The 19,960-nt window shown below is 38.8% G+C and overlaps 1 protein-coding gene across 1 annotated transcript; it reads left to right on the forward strand.

The window, feature by feature from the left end:
* The first annotated feature begins 749 nt into the window (after positions 1–749).
* On the forward strand, positions 750–14,552 carry LOC139727949 (protein saal1-like). The gene is made up of 11 exons (XM_071638921.1): positions 750–791; positions 3,619–3,875; positions 5,089–5,211; positions 7,129–7,212; positions 8,008–8,087; positions 9,063–9,238; positions 9,770–9,893; positions 11,100–11,182; positions 12,439–12,609; positions 13,311–13,660; positions 14,427–14,552. The coding sequence occupies exons 2-11, from the start codon at positions 3,654–3,656 to the stop codon at positions 14,550–14,552; spliced, it is 1,539 nt and encodes a 512-aa protein (XP_071495022.1). The 5' UTR covers positions 750–791; positions 3,619–3,653.
* Positions 14,553–19,960: the final 5,408 nt, after the last annotated feature.

Consider the following 19,960-nt stretch of genomic DNA (forward strand, 5'->3'; position numbering starts at 1 on the left):
ATTCTCTTGTGTTGTTTTGTATTTTCTCCCCCTCCTTTCCCATGCGTTCATGTCAGCCTGTTGGCGGGCTGATCATATAACTATATTTACTATATTGTGATGTGTAGGCAAGAGCAGTTAACCAAATTAGGTGCATGTGTATGTGTGTGTGTATGGGTGTGTTTGTGTGTGTTTGTGTGTTGCATGTGTACAGATAGGGGTGGGGGAGGAAACAGGAAGGGAGGGAACTGGTGGGGGTGGTCATAGGGACTCAGGAAGGGATATGAGTTAGTAGGTGGGCGGGTATTGGTTGATAAACAATATGGTTCCATCATTTATTACTGTATAATTTTGCTGCATAATTCATTTGGATGATTATTAAGATTAATGCTAGAAGAATTGAATTATCACTGTTAAATTTAAGCAATTTTTTTGAGAGCATAGGGGAAGTGACTGTATGTAAATTGATAATTGTTCATGAAAATGTAATTTTTGTTATGTCATTATGTACAGCAATAGCAAATTTGCTATTATGATCACAAATGTATATTTTCGTCATTTCAATTGTAGCAAATGAAAATTGTTATTTTTTTCTATTACTTTGAATGGAACAGAATAAACATCGTTGAAAAAAAAAGTGTGTGTGTGTGTGTGTGTGTGTGTCCTTGTTTAGGTTCTCTTGTGTGTGCGCCCTCTATCGACAAATGATTTTTATTTTCCCAATCGACGCGCGACGCGCGACTATAACGACGACACCGACGCCGAGCTAGCGATGAGACGTCAGGGCACCTGCTGATCTGTCTTATCAAAATGTAAGTTTAAATAGTAACAAAACCGCTTGACTGTCATATCATCACACAGTTCCATGTTGATATGAAATCGGATGTATGTGTGTAGATGATTGCTTGCTATAGTGGACAAGTGAAGAGAAAAGGTTGTATATTTTTAACTTTACTAGCAGCGAGGTGAGGCCCGTGTGCAGTGGAGGCACACAGCTGTGCGTTCGCCTGGCCTGGTTCGAGGCGTCCTAGGCCGATGTTTGCGGCGTTGGGTTAACGCGAGCTCCTGCTTGATCCCCCGACGCACGTGTTCAGGTTCACGATGCTTGCTTAGCTTTCCACTCAACCATCAAACCGACCATAATCATTCAGGCATGCTAGTTTGAAGTGGTTATTTAGGGGTTGGAATTATTTCATGTCAAACAAACAAAGAAGGAAAGATAAGAATTCTGTAAAGGAAGGCTGCGGCTGGGCTGCCTGGTATTTGTAATCAGTGAGGATGAGGGACATTAAATATAAGATTAAGAATAAGAATAGTTTTACATTTTTACAAGATGGCCAGCTCTTCAATGCTCTTGCTGAATGTTAATTAAATAATTGCTCATACGCTTCACGTTTTACCGAGACCTGCGTTAACCGTCGACTACTTGAGTTGGAGCAAGGTGTCTGCTGTGTTGTACAGTTCACATCAATGAATAATGACTAATGTATCAGTTTTATGTTTCCTTCTGCAATGTTCTGATGGCTGTAGACGTCTATATCGCTTTGACCGAAAGATTGGTCTGTATCTGATCGTCGGGAGAATGTTCTGCGGAGACTGTGTCTGGCTTCACGGATCCCCTCCTTATACAGACCGAAGTCAATGATGCTGGCTCCTGTGTGGAGCGGTCGCGCACAGATCAAACGTTACGATAAACCAAATTTCAGACAGCTTTTTTATATTCAAACAAGTTTGACATGACATATAAAAACACATTATGCAGCAATGTTTGGGGTAAATTTCTCACATTGTGCAATCGAAATACTCACAGTAAATTTAACTAACGTTAGGTTATAACGCAGAAATTTTATCCATATATCGCAACATCGCCGTTCGCTAGCTGTAAATTTAAGTCGCCATTTTGAATCTGTTAGCCAATGACATGCGAGGTACGTGTTTTAATAAAAAAAAACACGTAGAAACTACCTCGCATGTGATTGGCTAACGGATTCATATGTTTCTGCAGTTTGAATGTGACGACGCGACGGGCTGGTTGATCTGTGTTTTACGTTGAAAATTCTACCAAAATGTTGGATTATTCATTAATCTGGTGAGTGTAGCGCATTCTTGAAATGTTGATTTTGCTATATAAGCTTAAATTTGCCGACCTAGGGCCATGAATTAGACGCAATTGAGAAGGGTGAGGTACCTCACCCAATTTTCCATAGAGACAGTGGTTAAGACCATCCACACAGCGATGTGTACTATCAACTTCCGTCTGTCTACGGAGGAGAGCGATAACGTCAAAAAAAATAAAAGACTCCTCCGGACAGACGGATCTTTCTGTCTATATGTCGCTCAGAATCTTTCGAGCTTTTTTTAGTACCGGTAGGGACTGCTGGAGGCCAAACGCTAAAAGGGTTTGTACTGACAGTGCAGTGACACCTGTCAGTGTCAAGTTCAACCATAAGTTCCGTAAAATTTCGGTGCACATGTGGTCATACGTCCTACCGTAGGGTCCAATGTTATAGAAAGCTAAAGACTAGCCCGACTAGAAGTGTTCTAGTGGTGTAGATGCTGTGCCGCATCTTTTATATGCTATACCCATGGCACATGAAATGTTTGTAAGGGTAGGATCCTGTAACCCCGGGGCGCTCCTTGTACACAGTTATACTGTGGGAGCGCTCTGAGTCAGAAGAGTGCTATCTCTGTAAGTTGGAAAAGCAACACAAATTTTCGCGCAAGTATAAGTTTCGTAATTTACCAGCAAAAGGCGTACTTTTGTAATGTACGTACATTTCTTACCTTTATTCATACGAGTCATTGTTAATTTCCACATTTATCCCATGTAGTCTTGAAAAGACGTTTTTTTCTATGAGATCATCTCCATATACATGTACCTCCCGTTCATTCGTTGGTTTTCGATGCAACCTTTGCGTGGCACTTTATGCATTATCGATATGAATAACGCATAAGAGTCGCAATGATTTTAGCCTTTGAACCAGGCCCTTTCGCTGCGCGCTGTGTAGTGGTGAGCGAAAGGATTCGAGTGAAACCGAGTAAAATTTAACCGCGATACTACGCCTTTCCAGATCCAAAATCCTAAAATGTACGCGTTGGGGCTGGTCGCTGTTGGATATCCTGTAGCCTGACCAGACGCCGTGTGACACTTGTGCACAGCAACAGGACTGTGTGTAGTTAGATATTCTCCAGTACTAATTGATTGTTTCAACCCGTTGAGGACAAGTCCCGATTATATAGTGTACTCAGGCAGGGGTCTATTGGAAATGCGTGTTATAGCAAAATCAGCCTGTCCTCAATGGGTTGAGAAGCATGAAAGTCTCTGTCATAATGAAAGGGCATCTATAGGGGTCTAGGAAACTTTTTCCCTCTTTTTTTCCAAAATCGTTGATTGATTGAGTTGATCATTTACATGTAATATTTTAATGATATGACAGATTGTTCAAATCATGACTCAAGGAGTGATAAACAAATTAAAATTGGTAAACTGTCTACATTATTCATATAGTTTTAATACCGTATATAATTTAGATTTTAGATTCACATGATTTCTGTAATAGACACTATGAATTGTGTCTACCTTACAAAATAGTAAAACTTTTATTTTGAAAGCTTACAAAAATATCTTCACTCTCTAAGATCGTGTGGACAGAACTTCGCTGAGGTCAATATCCATGGACCCCACTGATGACCCCACAGGTCATTCTGAGGCAGAGAACTCTCCGCAAGTTGAGCGACCTTTGACCCCCGACAAGGATGGGCCGATACGCAACCCCTCCCCTCCGCCTGACGATGTCTTATCTGGAGTGGATAAATCTCTCTTGGAGGCCGACACCATCAGCAACACAGTGTTTAGCAAGCACTGGGTCTTCTCAATTCTCATGAAACTCTTAAAGGTTGGTGGTTTTACAAACATACACAGATCCATAGTTCGGACAATATTCAAGATAATATGAATGCAGTGACTTCTATAAATGAAGGGAAGGTGAAATGTGGAAATTGAAATGTTTTGAGTTTATTCATGTACATGTACATGTGTATACATTGCATTTGATGATTCATTATGAAAATACCTGCCGAGGAAAGCCATATTGATTCCATATTGATTCCTTCCCTAAGTTAATGTGCTGAGTGTAATTCAATTATTGTATGTGTTTAATTACTGGTGCATGTTGATTTATATCATGTTATTCTTACTTGTGTTTTGATCTGTCTGTTTTCCCCCCTTTTTTCATCTTTCCTTTTGTCTTTTTCCCTATGCGCTTAGAAAAATTGTATTAACCCTAACTTACCTGGGGGGCCATAATGCCCCCCCCCCCTCGACGAATTCCGCGACCATTCCGGCGCGCAAAATTTTTTGACCGCGCCGCTCACTGACTTTTTACTTTCAAGTCTCGCGCAACTTTTGAGACCAAATTTGTCACGCCCGAGCATACCGTTCCGAAGCCACGCCCCTTCAAAAAATTTTCGTCAACCCCAAAAGTGCTCAAAAATGTGATTTTGTGTACGAAGTCAATACAAATTGTGTTTTTTCAATTAATTCATATAAAGATTCATATTTTTAATTTCAATGGCTGAAATCAATTTATTTTAGTATAATTATGCTTCAAAAAATGTGTATGACAAATTCTACTGAAAAAAACAACAAAAGCAAAAGTTCGAAAAACAACGAAATACATAAAAATTTGATAAAACAATAAAAAACATAAGAAATTAATTTTGATACTGAATTTTTTTTACGCACAAATGTTCAGAATGTCACTAGGAATATTTACACCAAAAATCAGCATTCCATAAGCTTTTATAAGCCAATTACAGACGAAAATGAGGTTTTTTGCATATATTTGCATAATTAATTAAAAATAGAAAATGCAAATTTTTTCAAAATTTAACTGAACAGTCTTGTAGATTACATCCGGCTTTATGCTCATGCAAAATTTTGCGGCGATCGCGCGATCAACGGTCGAGATCTGAAGGGAAGGCCATAATGGCCCCCCCCCCCAGGAATTCAAGCTCGCTAAATAGCCCAGGTAAGTAAGGGTTAAGCGCCTTACAAATGTAATGTATTATGATTGTTATCATTATGACCTTTGAACTCTGTCTCTATAGCAAGTGGAAGATGAACAGGAGAAGAAGGATGACCAGGGAGATGCCGCACAGGTTCATGGGATTGATATCGATGAAGAACTGGAGAATGACCTCTGTCGTCTGTGGGACATGTCGGCTAATGTGGTTAGTGAGCTTCTTGCAACTCACTCTTGTCTGCTGGCTTATTTAAAGCACACCCTTTTGTCCCCTAACTTGTATCCAGTATGAGCAGATACTGTGAATCTTCATTACCTTTCTAATTTCTTCTTCTTGCTGTGTCACATTTTGTAATACACAATCGTAATTCAATCTTTATATTTTCATCCTTCCTGCCCCCCCAATATCAGGGAAATATTTTCCTGGTATTGCATCACAATTTGCTATGCATTAATATGGCTGCTGTACAAAATCTCTTGTGTGTTGCATGTTTTTTTTTTTTTACATAAGACTGTTGTACAGAACTTAGTTTAACGATTTACCATTGGTCAAAACTGCTTATGAAATTGGGATAAAATCATTCCCTGCATATACCCCGTCCTTGTGACCCTTGGCTATTGAACTTTTGCAGCACCTCCTATGGAGGCCCATTGAATGTCACCTCATATTTCCTCCTCATCTCTTCACATGGTCCTACACTGTCACATGCCTGCTGTATGTCATTACCTACTGGATGTCTCCTTTATGCAGCATTCATCTTGCTTTCTTCTATCTCATGTTATCCACCTAGTCACATTCCTATCATCCATTCTTCCTCTATCATGTCCACCGTATTCGACTTTGACCCCCTTTTTTCCCTAATGGCAGCCCCGTTTTCCCATCACTTCTTGGGATCAATTGTTATCCACCTTATTTAAAAGGTGATAATGACTCTATACATACCTCAAGGCTCGACACTAACTTTTTCTTGTAGTGGCCCAACAATGAAATTTGGTGGCCTGATCAGCAATATATTTTCTGAAAAAGGGGTGGCCTGACGTCTATTTCTGGTGGTCCTGGGCCATCGGGCCACCGCTACTGTTGAGCGGTGCATACCTGATGGTCCTCTGTGGTGCACTAACACATGGTTATGCAATTTTGTGATCAAGAAGAAAAGGAAAGAAGAGAGAAGAAGTAATAGGTATCACTCCTGGGTATCATTTACCCAGGAATGATGATACCCAGTGTCTGCTTTGCTGTCTCACCCGCATGTTTGCTCAGTGTAGAAATATTCTTATATCAGAGCCCATTTTGTAAAAGGCATCCTCCTTCAAGAGATTATCCTTTTTATCCTTTCATTTTTTATCCTTATCCAAGATTTATCCTTTGAACAAGATTTAAGAAAAAATATTGTATCATTGCCCAGGTTGGATTAGCAAGTGACAACTTATATTAAAGGACAAGTTCACCTTCATAGACATGTGGGTTTAGTGAATGCAGGAATATTAGTAGAACACATCAATGAGAGTTTGAGCAAAATCGGACAATCCGTTCAAAAGTTATGAATTTTTGAAGTTTCTGCTGGATGAGAAGACTGCTATAGCTTGTGATGTCATGTGAGTAGAACTATATAAAGAAAGTATAAAGAAAATTCAAGATATTCTCACTTTTCTCACATAATAAAAGAACACTCGACTTCTCTCTTTCAGAAGTCACGGGGAATAATATTACCCCTCACATAAGTTAGTAACAAGTCGAAGAAATGTGCACTTTATTCAAAAAGTCAAGTTTTTTGAAATTCCCTTTTTATTTTCCTTATATCGTTGTACACATGTGACCTCATACACTGTAGTAGTCTTCTCCTCCAGCAGTGATTGCACAGATATTAAAAAAATTAATAACTTTTGAACAGATTGTCGGATTTTCCCCAAACTTTCACTAAGGTGTTCTACTAATACTGTTACCTTCACTAAATCCACATGTATATGAAGGTGAACTTGTCCTTTAACGTTTGTACATGGTGAAACCATCACAAATGATGCTTCTCCCAGTGTATTGTTCACAGCTGATGATACAAATTACTGGGTCAAACTTAATTTTTTGCCCTGATTTGTTGATTGTTGATGCATGTGGTCTTCCCTACAGGAGGTGTCAAAGTTTCTACAGGAGTGGAAGTCGCCAGACATCTTCTTGAGCGTCATCTCCAAGACGAACGCACCGAGAATCACGGTGAGTCCATCCTTCTCTAGAGACATACTCACCTGTCACCACCCCATCGTGGAGACATGTCAGGGCCATTTTTCACAAAGATCAAATCTTTGTGAATTAATTTTTAGCTGTATTCGTACTCTTAATCTTGGTTTTATTGTAAGGGCTAGTTGTTTCATTGAAAACTGAGAGAATGTTGGCATCAATTGACAGTTGTACCAGTGCCTTCATCACGAAGAGGATATTTATGTTATACAATTCTTAGTCGTATGTACACATTATTATTATCATTATAATTTTTTTTTTCTATGAAGTTCTATGACATGGATTGGTGTGTGTGTGCATCTTATCCATTGCCCTTCCATCATATCATGCTCAAAGTGCTTTGCAATGTACTATGAAACCAGAAATTTTTGTGTGCATGACGCTTTCGCAAATTTCCCAAGGAGCCAAGATTCGTGAAAGTAAAATACACCCAAAAGTTATTTTTGTCTACACAATGCATTGAATTGTAGTAACAGTGTAGTATACTCTAAGCTTTTTGATGGTCAGCAATTTGTAAAAGTTTCATGCTGCAGAAAAGGCTGTCAGTTTCAATTCACAAAAGTTTCATGCTGAGAGTATTTCTGGTTTTACAGTATGTTATATTGTCTTCACATTGTAGAGCAAAAATTTATGAAGTCACAGCTTACAGCGAACTGAGACATCTTAGCTCTTTTTATAGTACATCTCTGTGTTAAAGATGAAATAGGATCTGTGATATATTTAGGTTCTGTGATTGGAAATTCGTCAATGTCTTTTGTCTATCACCTGCAGGAGATATGTATGGGTGTGCTTGGTAATATGGCCTGTAGCCCAGCAATCAGACAAGACTTCAGCAAGAAACAGCAGCTCATGTAAGTGTAAACGTACCCACTGAATATGCATTTTGTAATTTTTGTTTTGTGTTTATGATATGTGTGTGTTAATCTTGAAAATTTATGTGTCAAACATGATATCGCATCATAGTGCTGTGGCTTTTGTACCTTGTGTTGGATGCTCAGAATCATCCTCAATCACTCAAAATCAATTTATCTATTTTGAAATGTTGTTTTAGCTGGCTGTTTGTCAAGGTTGATGTAGGTGTGGTATCATTTTTATGTATTCAAAATTCTGCGCAAAGCTTGCAGGAAACTTCAAGAAACTGTACTGAGGGAGGAACTTCATGCAAGCCTAGTAGTTGAACTGATGCCCCACACAGGCTTTAATTCACAAAGTGTATGCACAATTGTGTCTTTATCCCAGTAAAGCTTTCCCAATTCCCCTTTCTAATGCACAGTTACAATGAACAAACCCCAAAATGTGGAAGTGATGCTATTTGTTTGAAGTACTTGTGCCAGTGAGTTAAATATGATCACTATGCATCACATTTTACAATGGATCCATGAAGGCCGAGTCGCATCAAGACGCTAATAATATACCGTCATGATACAGTTGAAGGACTCTATAGGCAATCTACGACTAGAAGGCACAACCATGATGCAATTGCATGTTTCAATAAGAAGTGGAAAATCTATGCCTCCTTTGATACCTACATGTATGTGTAGATGCACTGAATTTTGGATCCCCAGTGCTACTGATATGCATGCAATGTTCCCAAAACCACCTGTGACTCAATTATAGAGTTCATGCCCATGAAGTAGGAATAGATTGAAGAATATCAGTGAATGAATGAAATAATGAGAGAAGAAATGAAGAGATGTATTAAGGAACAAATGAATGAATGAATGAATGAATGAATGAATGTGAATGAATGAAGGAAGGAATTAATCAACAACCAACCTCCATTCCGTTCTATTCCATTTCCATTTCCATTGTTTTTTTTTCAATAGAGACCTGAGTTTTGCCCTGCTGAGTGGCAGTGATTCTCCCACCATGGTGGAGACGTCCCGTCTCATCTACACCTGCCTGAATGATGAGGAGTGCGCCCCCGCTTGGCTGGAAACGGTGAAGAAGGATGAGGAGATCCTTAAGAGTATCATCTTTATCCTGCACAGTTCTACCAACTGTAAGAAGGATTCTTTGCTTGCTGGAGGTTACTAACATTTCTCATGACACGAAGAGAGTCCATACCTCCATTAAAAGAAATATTGAGAGTGTTTCTTCCAGCTTGTAAAAGATCTATATCGTCACTGGTTTGCCACTTAATCTTGGCCATTATTTTTTCACTGTTATCAGTCATTGTTTACCACTGTGTTGGGTTTTGATGTGAAACTGCACTTCACGAAATGTGAGTGTATTGTTGCATTTCCAGCGAGAATGCACATTATCCAGAGTAACTTTTAATTCTTACAAAAGGTACAAAGTTTTCAAGTTTTAGCATTTCCATTTATAGTCAATGCTCAACTCCTATACACCCCAAAATAGTATTTTAAAGTCATATCAAGAGCTTTTAATTAACTGTATTCAGAGTTTCCTGTGCACCACTTACGTATGTACAGTCATCTCGTGCACAATATAGCTTTGTAGGGCCATGTGATGATCAATGATGATATAAGTAAAAAGTGTAACACTACTCCTTGGTCCTACACCCAATCAGGTGACCTCATCCACAATGTAGCCGACCTCTTGGACCAGTTACTGGACCTGGATGACAATCTGCTCCAGTCCTGGTCTGGCCCAGCCCTGATACAGGCCATTTCTGAGGCCTTAAACCAAGTCAGGTATATTGTTGGCTGCTATTGACTCTGTACACAGTGTGAATCATATTTGGTGCAATGTCAACTATACATTGGCTGAAATCTTCAAAGACAGTGGGAATCACTTTTTGATACTAGTTGTAATTTCAAACATGTACCCAAACTGTGTGACTTTTAATAGGATATAATTTTTCCTTATAATGAATTTTTATCATTAGTTGAGGTCGAAATTGAAGTTGAAGTAATGATGAATTTCTCGCAAAAGACAACAACAACAAAAGAAGTATACAGGAATATGCATGTGTGGCCTAAACAACCATCAGAATTATAATTTGTAATATTAGGAAGATTTCAAATGTGCATATCTGCAATGACATGTCCCTGTAACATTAAAGGACAAGTTCACCTTCATAGACATGTGGGTTGAGTGAATGCAGCAATATTAGTAGAACACATCAATGAGAGTTTGAGGAAAATCGGATAATCCGTTGAAAAGTTATGAATTTTTGAAGTTTCTGCTCCGTCACGGCTGGATGAGAAGACTACTATAGCTTGTGATATCATATGAGTACAACTATATAAAGAAAGTATAAAGAAAATTCAAGATCTTCTCACTTTTCTCACATAATAAAAGAACACTCGACTTCTCTCTTTCAGAAGTCAGGGAGAATAATATTACCCCTAACATAACTCAGTAACAAGTCGAAGAAATGTGCACTTTATTCAAAAAGTCAAGTTTTGTGAAATTCTCTTTTTATATTCCTTATATCGTTGTACGCATGTGACATCATACACAGTAGTAGTCTTCTCCTCCAGCAGTGATTGCACAGATATTTTGAATATTAATAACTTTTGAACGGATTGTCGGATTTTCCTCAAACTTTCACTGATGTGTCCTATGAATATTGTTGCCTTCACTCAATCCACATGTACATTGTATATGAAGGTGAACTTGTCCTTTAAGCCTTGCACTTGTAGTGATCAGAGACAATTCCCTACTATTGAGCTCTTGTCATTTGGTTGAGATCATCAGAGGTTTATGTTTAGTTGGCAGTTGCTTCAAGTGCCAAGTTTTACCAGACCCTTGTACTGCAAGTAGGATACCTCAAGGGTGTGGCAATTCTTCTAAGCGTGAGTCTTGTTCCTGCAAAGAAACCAGAGTAGGGCGTGTTGTTGATTCAGCCAGAAATTGAGGTGTCTCATGGATGTTACGTTCTATCTCTTCCCTAGTCGAGACAAACCAAACACCGTGTCACTTCTGCTCCATTCCCTCCAAGTCATCTCAACCACCAGCTCAGGCATCGACAGCCTCGGTGAGTCACATGTGGCATCATTCCATACACCTATTATCTGGAGGATGTCATAGGTCAAAGGTTAATATAATTGGTAGCATGGGAGAAAAACAAATCTGTTGTAGCATATAATGTCCAAAAAACAACCAACAACTGATACTCTTTGTCAGGGATCATGCAGAGAAATCCAATCTTGATATGCAGACAGAGTAATTAATCTATTATGATTGTAACACCTAAACATTATAAAATCAAACAAAACAAAAAAGAAGGAAAACACTATAAGAATTCAAATAAACTAATTAAAGGACAAGTTCACCTTCATATACGTAAGGATTGAGTGAATGCAGCAATATTAATAGAACACGTCAGTGAAAGTCTGAGGAAAATTGGACAATCCATTTAAAATTTATGAATTGTTAAAGTTTCTGCACAGTCACTGCTGAATGAGAAGACTACTACAGTGTATGATGTCACATGTGTAGAACGATATAAGGAAAATATAAAGAGAATTCCACAAAATTTCATTTTTTGAAGAAAGTGCACATTCCCTCGACTCGCTACTGACATATGATTAGGGTAATATTATTCCCACTGCCTGGTGAAAGAGGCAAGTCAAGTGCTCTACTATTAAACGAGAAAAGTGAAAATATGTTGAATTTTCTTTATGCTTTCCTTATATCATTCTACACAGGTGACATCACAAGCTGTAGTAGTCTTCTCATCCAGCTATGGCAGCACTGAAACTTCAAAAATTCATAACTTTTGAATGGATTGTCCAACTTTCCTCAAACTTTCACTGATGTGTTCTACTGATATTGCTGCAATTTCTCAATCCTTATGTATATGAAGGTGGACTTGCCCTTTAAAAGTATACACTTGTCTGATAACATGCATAAGATTATTGCAATTTCTTGTTTTGTCTTCATGTTAAAGTTTTGAACACATTTTCCCATTATTTCACAACAAATAAATGTCCTTTTTCTCATGAAAATAATCTCTTTTCACCCATTGAAGATGAGTCCCAAGTATGCGCGGGCAGGTGTCTATGGGAAATGCATGTTGTAGCAAAAATCAGCCCGTCCACAATAGGTTAACAATCTTGCCATGATATGACCAACCATTGTAATATAAGGAATCAGATCTGAGAAAAGAAGATTTAATTTTGTTTTATTAGATTTATTTGTCACTTTCCATTAATCAAGACACAATAAGCCAAACTATGCAATCAAAAGAGGAGTTGAAAATAAAATATTTTGCTCTTTGTTTAAATCCAGTGGAGGTGAGTGAAAAGATTATGCCCCTTCTCACCGGTTTCATCTCGGGTGTGTTTGAGGACCGGGTCCTGGCCATGAGGGGCAGAGAGAACACCCTAGCATCAGTAGTCTCCGTCCTCAGTACCATGGTTCTTCAGTCTCAAGATGCTGTCAAGAGCTTGGCGCAAAAAGGTCAGATATCTTCCTCTTCGCGCCCCCCTTTCTGTCTCTCTCTGTCTTTGCAATTATTTAGGACCATTTGCCACACCATGTAAGAAATGCTGCATATAAACATACATTTTCCTACTGTCAAAGCCTGCAAAGCTTTTGACACCATTAGTGTACTTCAAGGAAAACATTTTAGAAATTTGTCCTAAATAGTGGTGTACAATGTGAATATACCTTTCCCAAAGTTATTGAGTATTATCAATTTCAGCATTTTGTTTAGAAATACAATGTGTTCCTCCTTGTCTTTATATCTAACTAATATTCAGGGGCTGTAGGAAGGGGGGTTGGCTGCAGACCCCCACACTTTTGTGTCTTTCAAAAAAAAAGAAGAAGAAGGAAAACAGGAAGGAAGGAAACAAAAACCCAGAGAAAACTTGTGAATTTTGAAAGGTTCCACCCCTAATTCTTCGTTCCATCAACCACAAGCACTTCTCTTGATCCTTGCCCCCATAAAAAATGAATAATTTAAAAAGTAGGTAAATCAAAAAGTAGATGAAAATAAAACTAAAAAATCCTCTGCAGCTCCTGGTATTTACTTCTTTGTCTGCCTCTTTTACTGTTATCAAGTTTTAACAGAATTTTTCAGTGCACATAGTGTGCTTGCACTGATATTGAAAGAATGTTAAAAGAAGTCCTCCCGTGTCTACCACACATTCTTGTAACAGATAGTAGGACAGTAAAACAGCTGGCTGAGATGCTGTACGTCACCCACCACAAGAAGTCTTCCAGAGAGGACAGCTCCTATCGAAGGCGGCACTCTTCCTCCAACGAGTCGACAGACAGGAGACGGAGCAGCTCCCGGAGTGAGGGGCAGGAGGGACAGGAGGGCGAAGAGAGGAAGGGGGAGACAGAGAAGGAAGAACAAAAGGAGGAGAGAAACGAGGAGAAAGACAAGAAAGAGAAGGAAGAGGAGGAGGAGGAAGAAGAGGAAGATCCAGAGGCAGTCTGGCTAACTGAACTTCTCAAGGAACATCTTGTTGAGTTCTTCTGCTGTGCCTTAGAAATTTCCAAGAAGGCAAGTCTATTATTTAACTGATAAGTGTGGACTTCTACAGTGATTATGGTGACTCACAACATTGATTAAGAAAGAGGGGTTGATTTCTCATATCAGTTGAAGGCCTTGCCTAGTTAGTATGATTACTTATAAATATGTCCAGAAGAAGGTATTTTTCTTCAAAAGAAATTCTTGTTTATCAGGGATGAAAGATCTAGCCCTACTCCATTACTCTCAGGATATTGCATCATTCTTACAAAGTGGTCTCCAGTTTACATAGGTCTTCTGGATGTGGATAGTGTGAGAGTGCTGTATAAGCCGGATATTTTGTGAGGTTTTTATTTTCGCAAATTTCGCGAGTTGGGTGCTATTTGCAAATCTAAAGACACGCGAAAATATTGACTCTGATCCCAATATGAATGTGGCGCGCAGTACTGTACTCCACAATTGTGAATTTAACTGCTCGTGAAATTGTCCGGAAGTCCGATTCGCAAAAATTTAGATTCGCTAAATATATGGCATATACAGTAATTCTGTCTGATCATTTATGACAAACTTACCCCGACTGTGTACTGTAATACCAACATTTGGTAACATATTCATAATCAATATGGCTAGTGGATAATTAGATATTTATGAGTTCATTCAAGACTTTGCTGTGTTGATTTTGTCTTAATGTGTATCTCGGCTTCTCTATGTGCACTATGTCTTGTCAGCATTGTTTGCCATCTGTCCATCTGTTGCTGTTCTCCTCATGTTTTGTCTTGTCTGTTGCTTGTATTGACAGAACACTGCCTTTTGGGAGAAGCTCCATTCCTGTGGCGGAGTAAGGCTGGAGGCTGTGCGGGAATGTCTTCCCACCGACCGCAACGATCTCTCCGAGGCCATGGAATTGATCCAAGCCAAGAAATGAACACTTCTACCTCACTGGACTGCCGTATATGTGTGACTCAGATATACAGTATGTCTCACAAAAGACACTCTTTCGTACCCTGCTCTCTGTGCTACATCTCCATCAGTGTGGAACAGTGGTCTTCACTCTATAGGATGAAATCATGTGCACAAAAGTCAGCCTGGTAAAATCATTACATGGCTGGTGTGACAAGACCTTCTATCTCAAATTTTGGTGGAAAATCACTTTTGATTAATTGTCAGTTAATCAGTGATGTCTTGTCCAAATCTAAGCTGTCTTATCCCCAAAAGTGAAGCCACCGTGGCATGTCAAAGGAAAGGTGATCGTGTTTGTTATGATGCTTTGGCTGCCATGTTTTTTCGTTCTCCTGAACATTTTATATTTTTGAGATATGAGATTTCGTTGCCGCAACAGTGATTAGGGCATTATTAGTTTGTGAACTACATTGTAATCCCATAATGTACGTGAATTATGTTAAGAATAAACTGCTTTTAAAGATTGTAACTTCTGATTTGCCATATTCACATGAAAACATTTAATACAAGGGGTCTTGTAATGAACACTACTGTAACAAAAATTTCATGAATTAATGCTCAGGTTTCAGAATCATCATGAAAATGAATATGCAGCAGAAACATTGTGAACATCATTATGGCCTGGCACACCTACATTTCTGTTTGACTAAAGCCATTTTTGCTTACTGCCTACTTCCGTCGCGTGTCAGCCAAGTCCCTACAAACATATCTCACAGCACTCCTTGCCGGGCAGCTGTTTAGACAGGAAGTCTGCATGCAATGACATGTACCAAAACTATTTCATGCATCATTTTTGTGTACATCCTCAACCTCATGCAAATTAAAGAAAGTTTTACTCCTGTACCCTTCACCTAGTACATTTCCTGGCCTATAGTCATTCCAATCAATTTTCCGATTAGTTTATGTTGTATTATCTTCCCACCTACATTTATGCACTGTCTACAACACCATTGCCCATGCTTTCCTTCCAATGATGTAAGACATGTTTGATTTACTTTGCATACATTCGATGGTGCTCTGTGTAAAATGTTGATATGAATACATGGTTCTTCTTTTTGTGTGTATGTTCTCTGTGATTTAAATTGTAAACTTATGCAAAACTTGTGCAACAGTAGAGTGCCCAATATTTCCTTCCCCCTTTTATTGTATTGTTATAACAGATTAGACAAAAGAAACATTTTCATGGTATGTGATTGTGTGCTTGCCTATAGAGAAATTTTAGTATTATGAAGCCTTGGTCCCAAGGACTTACAACTGGTGTGTCCTGTGTAATCACCCTACTATGAGGGGATCTGTATGAAGTGAACATGATGTGTAGCTGTCAGATGATCTGAGTTTGAGGAGGGATATCTGTCTATTTATCTTTATTTAATTTCCAATTCTTTACTAAGTGCCTTCTGACTGAGTTATCTTGCAAGATGTTTGTTTGTTTGTATTTGTTTGTTGTTGTTTTTATGCCTCCGCAACGAAGTGGCCGGAGGCATTATGTTTTCGGGTCGTCCGTCCGTCCGTCCGTCCGTCCGTCCGTACGTCCGTCCGTCCGTACGTACGTCCGTACGTCCGTCCGTACGTCCGTCCGTCCCGTTTTGTTTTTGTCGATATCTCAAGAACCGTGTGGTGGTTTTACATCAAACTTGGTATGAGGGTATATCCTTGGGGGATAATACTTTGTGTGGATTTTAGGGTCACAGGGTCAAAGGTCAAAGGTCACAGCTTATTTTGTGAAAAAAATTGAAATTTCATGTTTTTCTCCATATCTCGCAAATGGTTCAAGGTATCTTCATGAAACTTAGTATATATGCTTGTACCGATGGGCAGTGATTATCTAGGGAAGTTGGGAGTCATGGGTCAAAGGTCAGGGGGTCAAAGGTCAAGGTCAACTCCTCAAAATATCACTACTTTCCTTAAAATGCAGTATGCCTGAAGGTTTTTTTTTTTTTTAAACTTGGATGTATGGCATGTATTACCCAATATATATTTTTGGGGAAGTTTCTTGCTAAAAGATCAAAGGTCAAAAGGTCAAAGGTCAAGTGAAAGTGCTAAATTGCACTTTTTCCTCCATATCTCGAAAGTAACTCAAGGTATCATCATGAAACTTACATATTTATGCATGTTCAACCTAACAGTGATTCTCTTTGGAACTGTGAGGTCAAAGGTCAAAGGCCAGGTTTAGATAATGTCATTTAATATTTTGCCAATTGTGTGAAACTGTCATCACACATTGTCAAGACATTGTACTATAGACCTATTAGGAGAACCATGCATTATGGCGGAGGCATATCAGTAGCCGTAGCGATATATCTAGTTTTGTCATGAAATGCGGCAAACCAAAGTGTTTTCTCTTAGTTTGTTTCGTGATACATTGTTTGGAATTTCACACCTACATCATGTCTCTCTCTCTTATCTCCATGATTTTCCAACCTTCTCCGTGCTTCTCCCTCTCATCCATCTCATCTGGTTCATCTTTCCCCTCCCACCAACTTCACAACCCGTGACCTGACTTTACCTCTATTCTCCCTTACAACTGTCCCTATCTCCTATTCTCCCGTCTCCATTAGTGCCACCTCAACTTCCAGCTCACTGCAACCCTTTTACTGTCACTATTTGTCTTCCATTCACTCTCCCTATGTCATGTCCCTCCTCCACTCTCGCCTGCCTTGGGACTTCTTTAAAAAAAACAGTCCTTTCAAGGACTACCAGGTCAAACCTCTCTTCCTCAAGGGTGTCCGACCTACACAAAGTCCATAAGTCACTGGCCTTTGGTTTGTTACTTCGACTTTAATGCCTGGTATGCCATAACATAACGTGGACACAAACTCTTTTAGTGTTGGAATTTCCATGTGTAGGTACAAGTAACCCTGTTGTGTATACAAAATCTGTCAAAGTCTACAGGAGCACTTTCACTTATAGGAAATTCCACGGATTGGCCCTTTGCAGTAAGGCCTATTAAGTGGTATTTCACCTTCGTTGAAATGATTATAGCCCACGAAAGACAATCTTGAGCACTGTGCGTTTGCTGTTGCATCAATGGTGTCAAGTTGTCTTAAATCCTTTGTGCTATGAAACCCTGCAAAAAGGTGAATTTTGCTGAAGTGATTCACAAAAACTGCTGGAGTGTTGATGCAGATAGCTGTAATGATCTCCAGAAGTAATTTGAGTGTGAAAAAGGGGATGGGGTGGGAAGCAAAATGGGCTGTGGTGTTTGAATTGAAGGATGTCAGAACTTTTACCTGTGCAAGTGATTTTCAGGCCTGCATCAATCACCTCTGATACAAGTACCAGTTTATACACTTTGTGCTTTTTGACATTTATATGTTATCATGGGATAGTTAGATGGAGGGACAGAAATTCTATTTTTGGGTCACAAGTAAAACATGGTGCTCTTCTTCTGCCAGGATGAAAAAAAAATGTTATTCAATATATACCACAAACATATCCCAGAGATGCCACGTCTCCCTGATTCTGCAGGAGACTACCAGGAGACTTCAATATCTCTCCGTGTCGGGATACGAGAAATAAAAACATCTCTCCAAATTGTGGAATTATTTTTGCCCATTGAGATGCATGTAATACTCCAGTATCTCACTACTTGTTGCATGGAATATCCCTGATTTTGATGGTTGAATGTTGGCAGCTGTGATATCCCTCTATTGCATTTGCTTGAGCAACTACTCATGATCATATTTCGATAATCAAATTACATATGTATACGGCTTCGACCAATGAAACAGAAAACAGCCATGTTCATCATTGTGCTAAATTTGTATTATTTGTTTGAGATGTCACCAATTATGTGAAGATATGAATTTCATTGAAATCCCTCAGATCTTACACATACATATAAAGTAACAGCCTACATGTATGCATGCAAAGTGATTCTATGTATTTCAATACATTGAGTATGTACACTGTATATGTGAATAGATCAGCATGACTTGAGGCCCTCATAAGGAAAAATAAACACATTATTTGCATGTATGTAGTAATAAACAGGCCTATATTGTACAGTAGAATTTCAAAAATGTTTGTGTATTGTGGCACATGTTCTGGACATTCTTCCTGGCTTGACTGGGCACCTAGTGTCATTTGAGACAGTAATTGCCAATAAAGAGTTGGGTATTTTGTATTTCTTTGTGTCTTTTTATGTCCTTTTTGGCTGTTTGCTGCATTCTGATGCATCCAATATGAAGAAGCATGTACTTCAAAAGAAAAGGTCTTGTATAGAATCAGTATAATGTTTTGGGGCAATATTAGAACAGTTTCATTATGTTACTTTGAATGTCATTAAGTTAGATAAACATAGCATCTTGTAGGGACTTTAAAAAAGCTGATCTTGGTCATGATTAGGTGATGTCACTTGGATGGAATTCTCTATGTCAGAGAAGAGAAAGAAAACACTGAAAACGATAGTGTCTACATGTGTGTGAGTGTGTGTGTGTGTGTGTTTAGAAATGTATGATAGAATTTACAGACATAATCATGACTACAGTACATCTTTTCACAATCACAAGAAAGATACACCTTGGGGGGACATGATGCCATGTTATGTGACTTGGCAATTGGTCCAATCTGAACATTCTTGGTTTTAAAAGAATTGACTCGTGCTGCCTTTGTGTTGCATTTTCTTCTTTATGTAGTGATTTTTTATGATTAGCATTTTTGACACAAAAACAAAAGTATGGGGAAAATTACATGTATACTTTTGGATTAAGCAATTCTACAATTAACCCTCTTGCTTTGTTAGCCATGGAATCAGCCCAATGCTAAAACACAGGTGCTACACATCACAAATTAAAAGTGGACACAGTAATAGCTGTTCTCATTACAGTCTTTGTTTAACTCTGAGAGATCACATGAACTTGAAGACATATTATACAGGGTACCAATACATGTGCATTAGATGGCAAACTTAATTCTTCTTCAACCTTTTACTTGTACACTATACAGGCTGCTTCCCTACCTTACAGTGAAGGTACCACTGGTTGTAGATAAATAAGCAGCTCACAAGCCTTATCTCCATGAGAGAATGAAACCTGTTGGTCTGTGAACCACGTACAAGGCATGGCTAGGCTTGATCTCTTGTTCCTGTCAAAGGAGGCGTTGCAAGAAAGTCAATTTGAAATTAATTGCAAGACTTGCAATTGGATGTGCGATATTTGCAGTTAATTGCAACTTTCTGGCAAAGCCCCCTTAGTTAACCCAATGATGCCCTTCTAAACATACATATACAGTACATGCGTCACAATATCACCACGTACATCATTAATAACCCCCTTGGGGCTGGTGGAAATTCATTACCATTTGGCACTCTGAATCATTGGAGTAAGCATTGAATTCATTACAAATTTTTATGCATTGGAAAGTGCAGATCTT

Source organism: Diadema antillarum, unplaced genomic scaffold (assembly GCF_040938485.1).
Source record: "Diadema antillarum isolate AM-2024a unplaced genomic scaffold, OU_Dant_1.0 seq00000160_RagTag, whole genome shotgun sequence".
NCBI classification, from domain to species: domain Eukaryota; kingdom Metazoa; phylum Echinodermata; class Echinoidea; order Diadematoida; family Diadematidae; genus Diadema; species Diadema antillarum.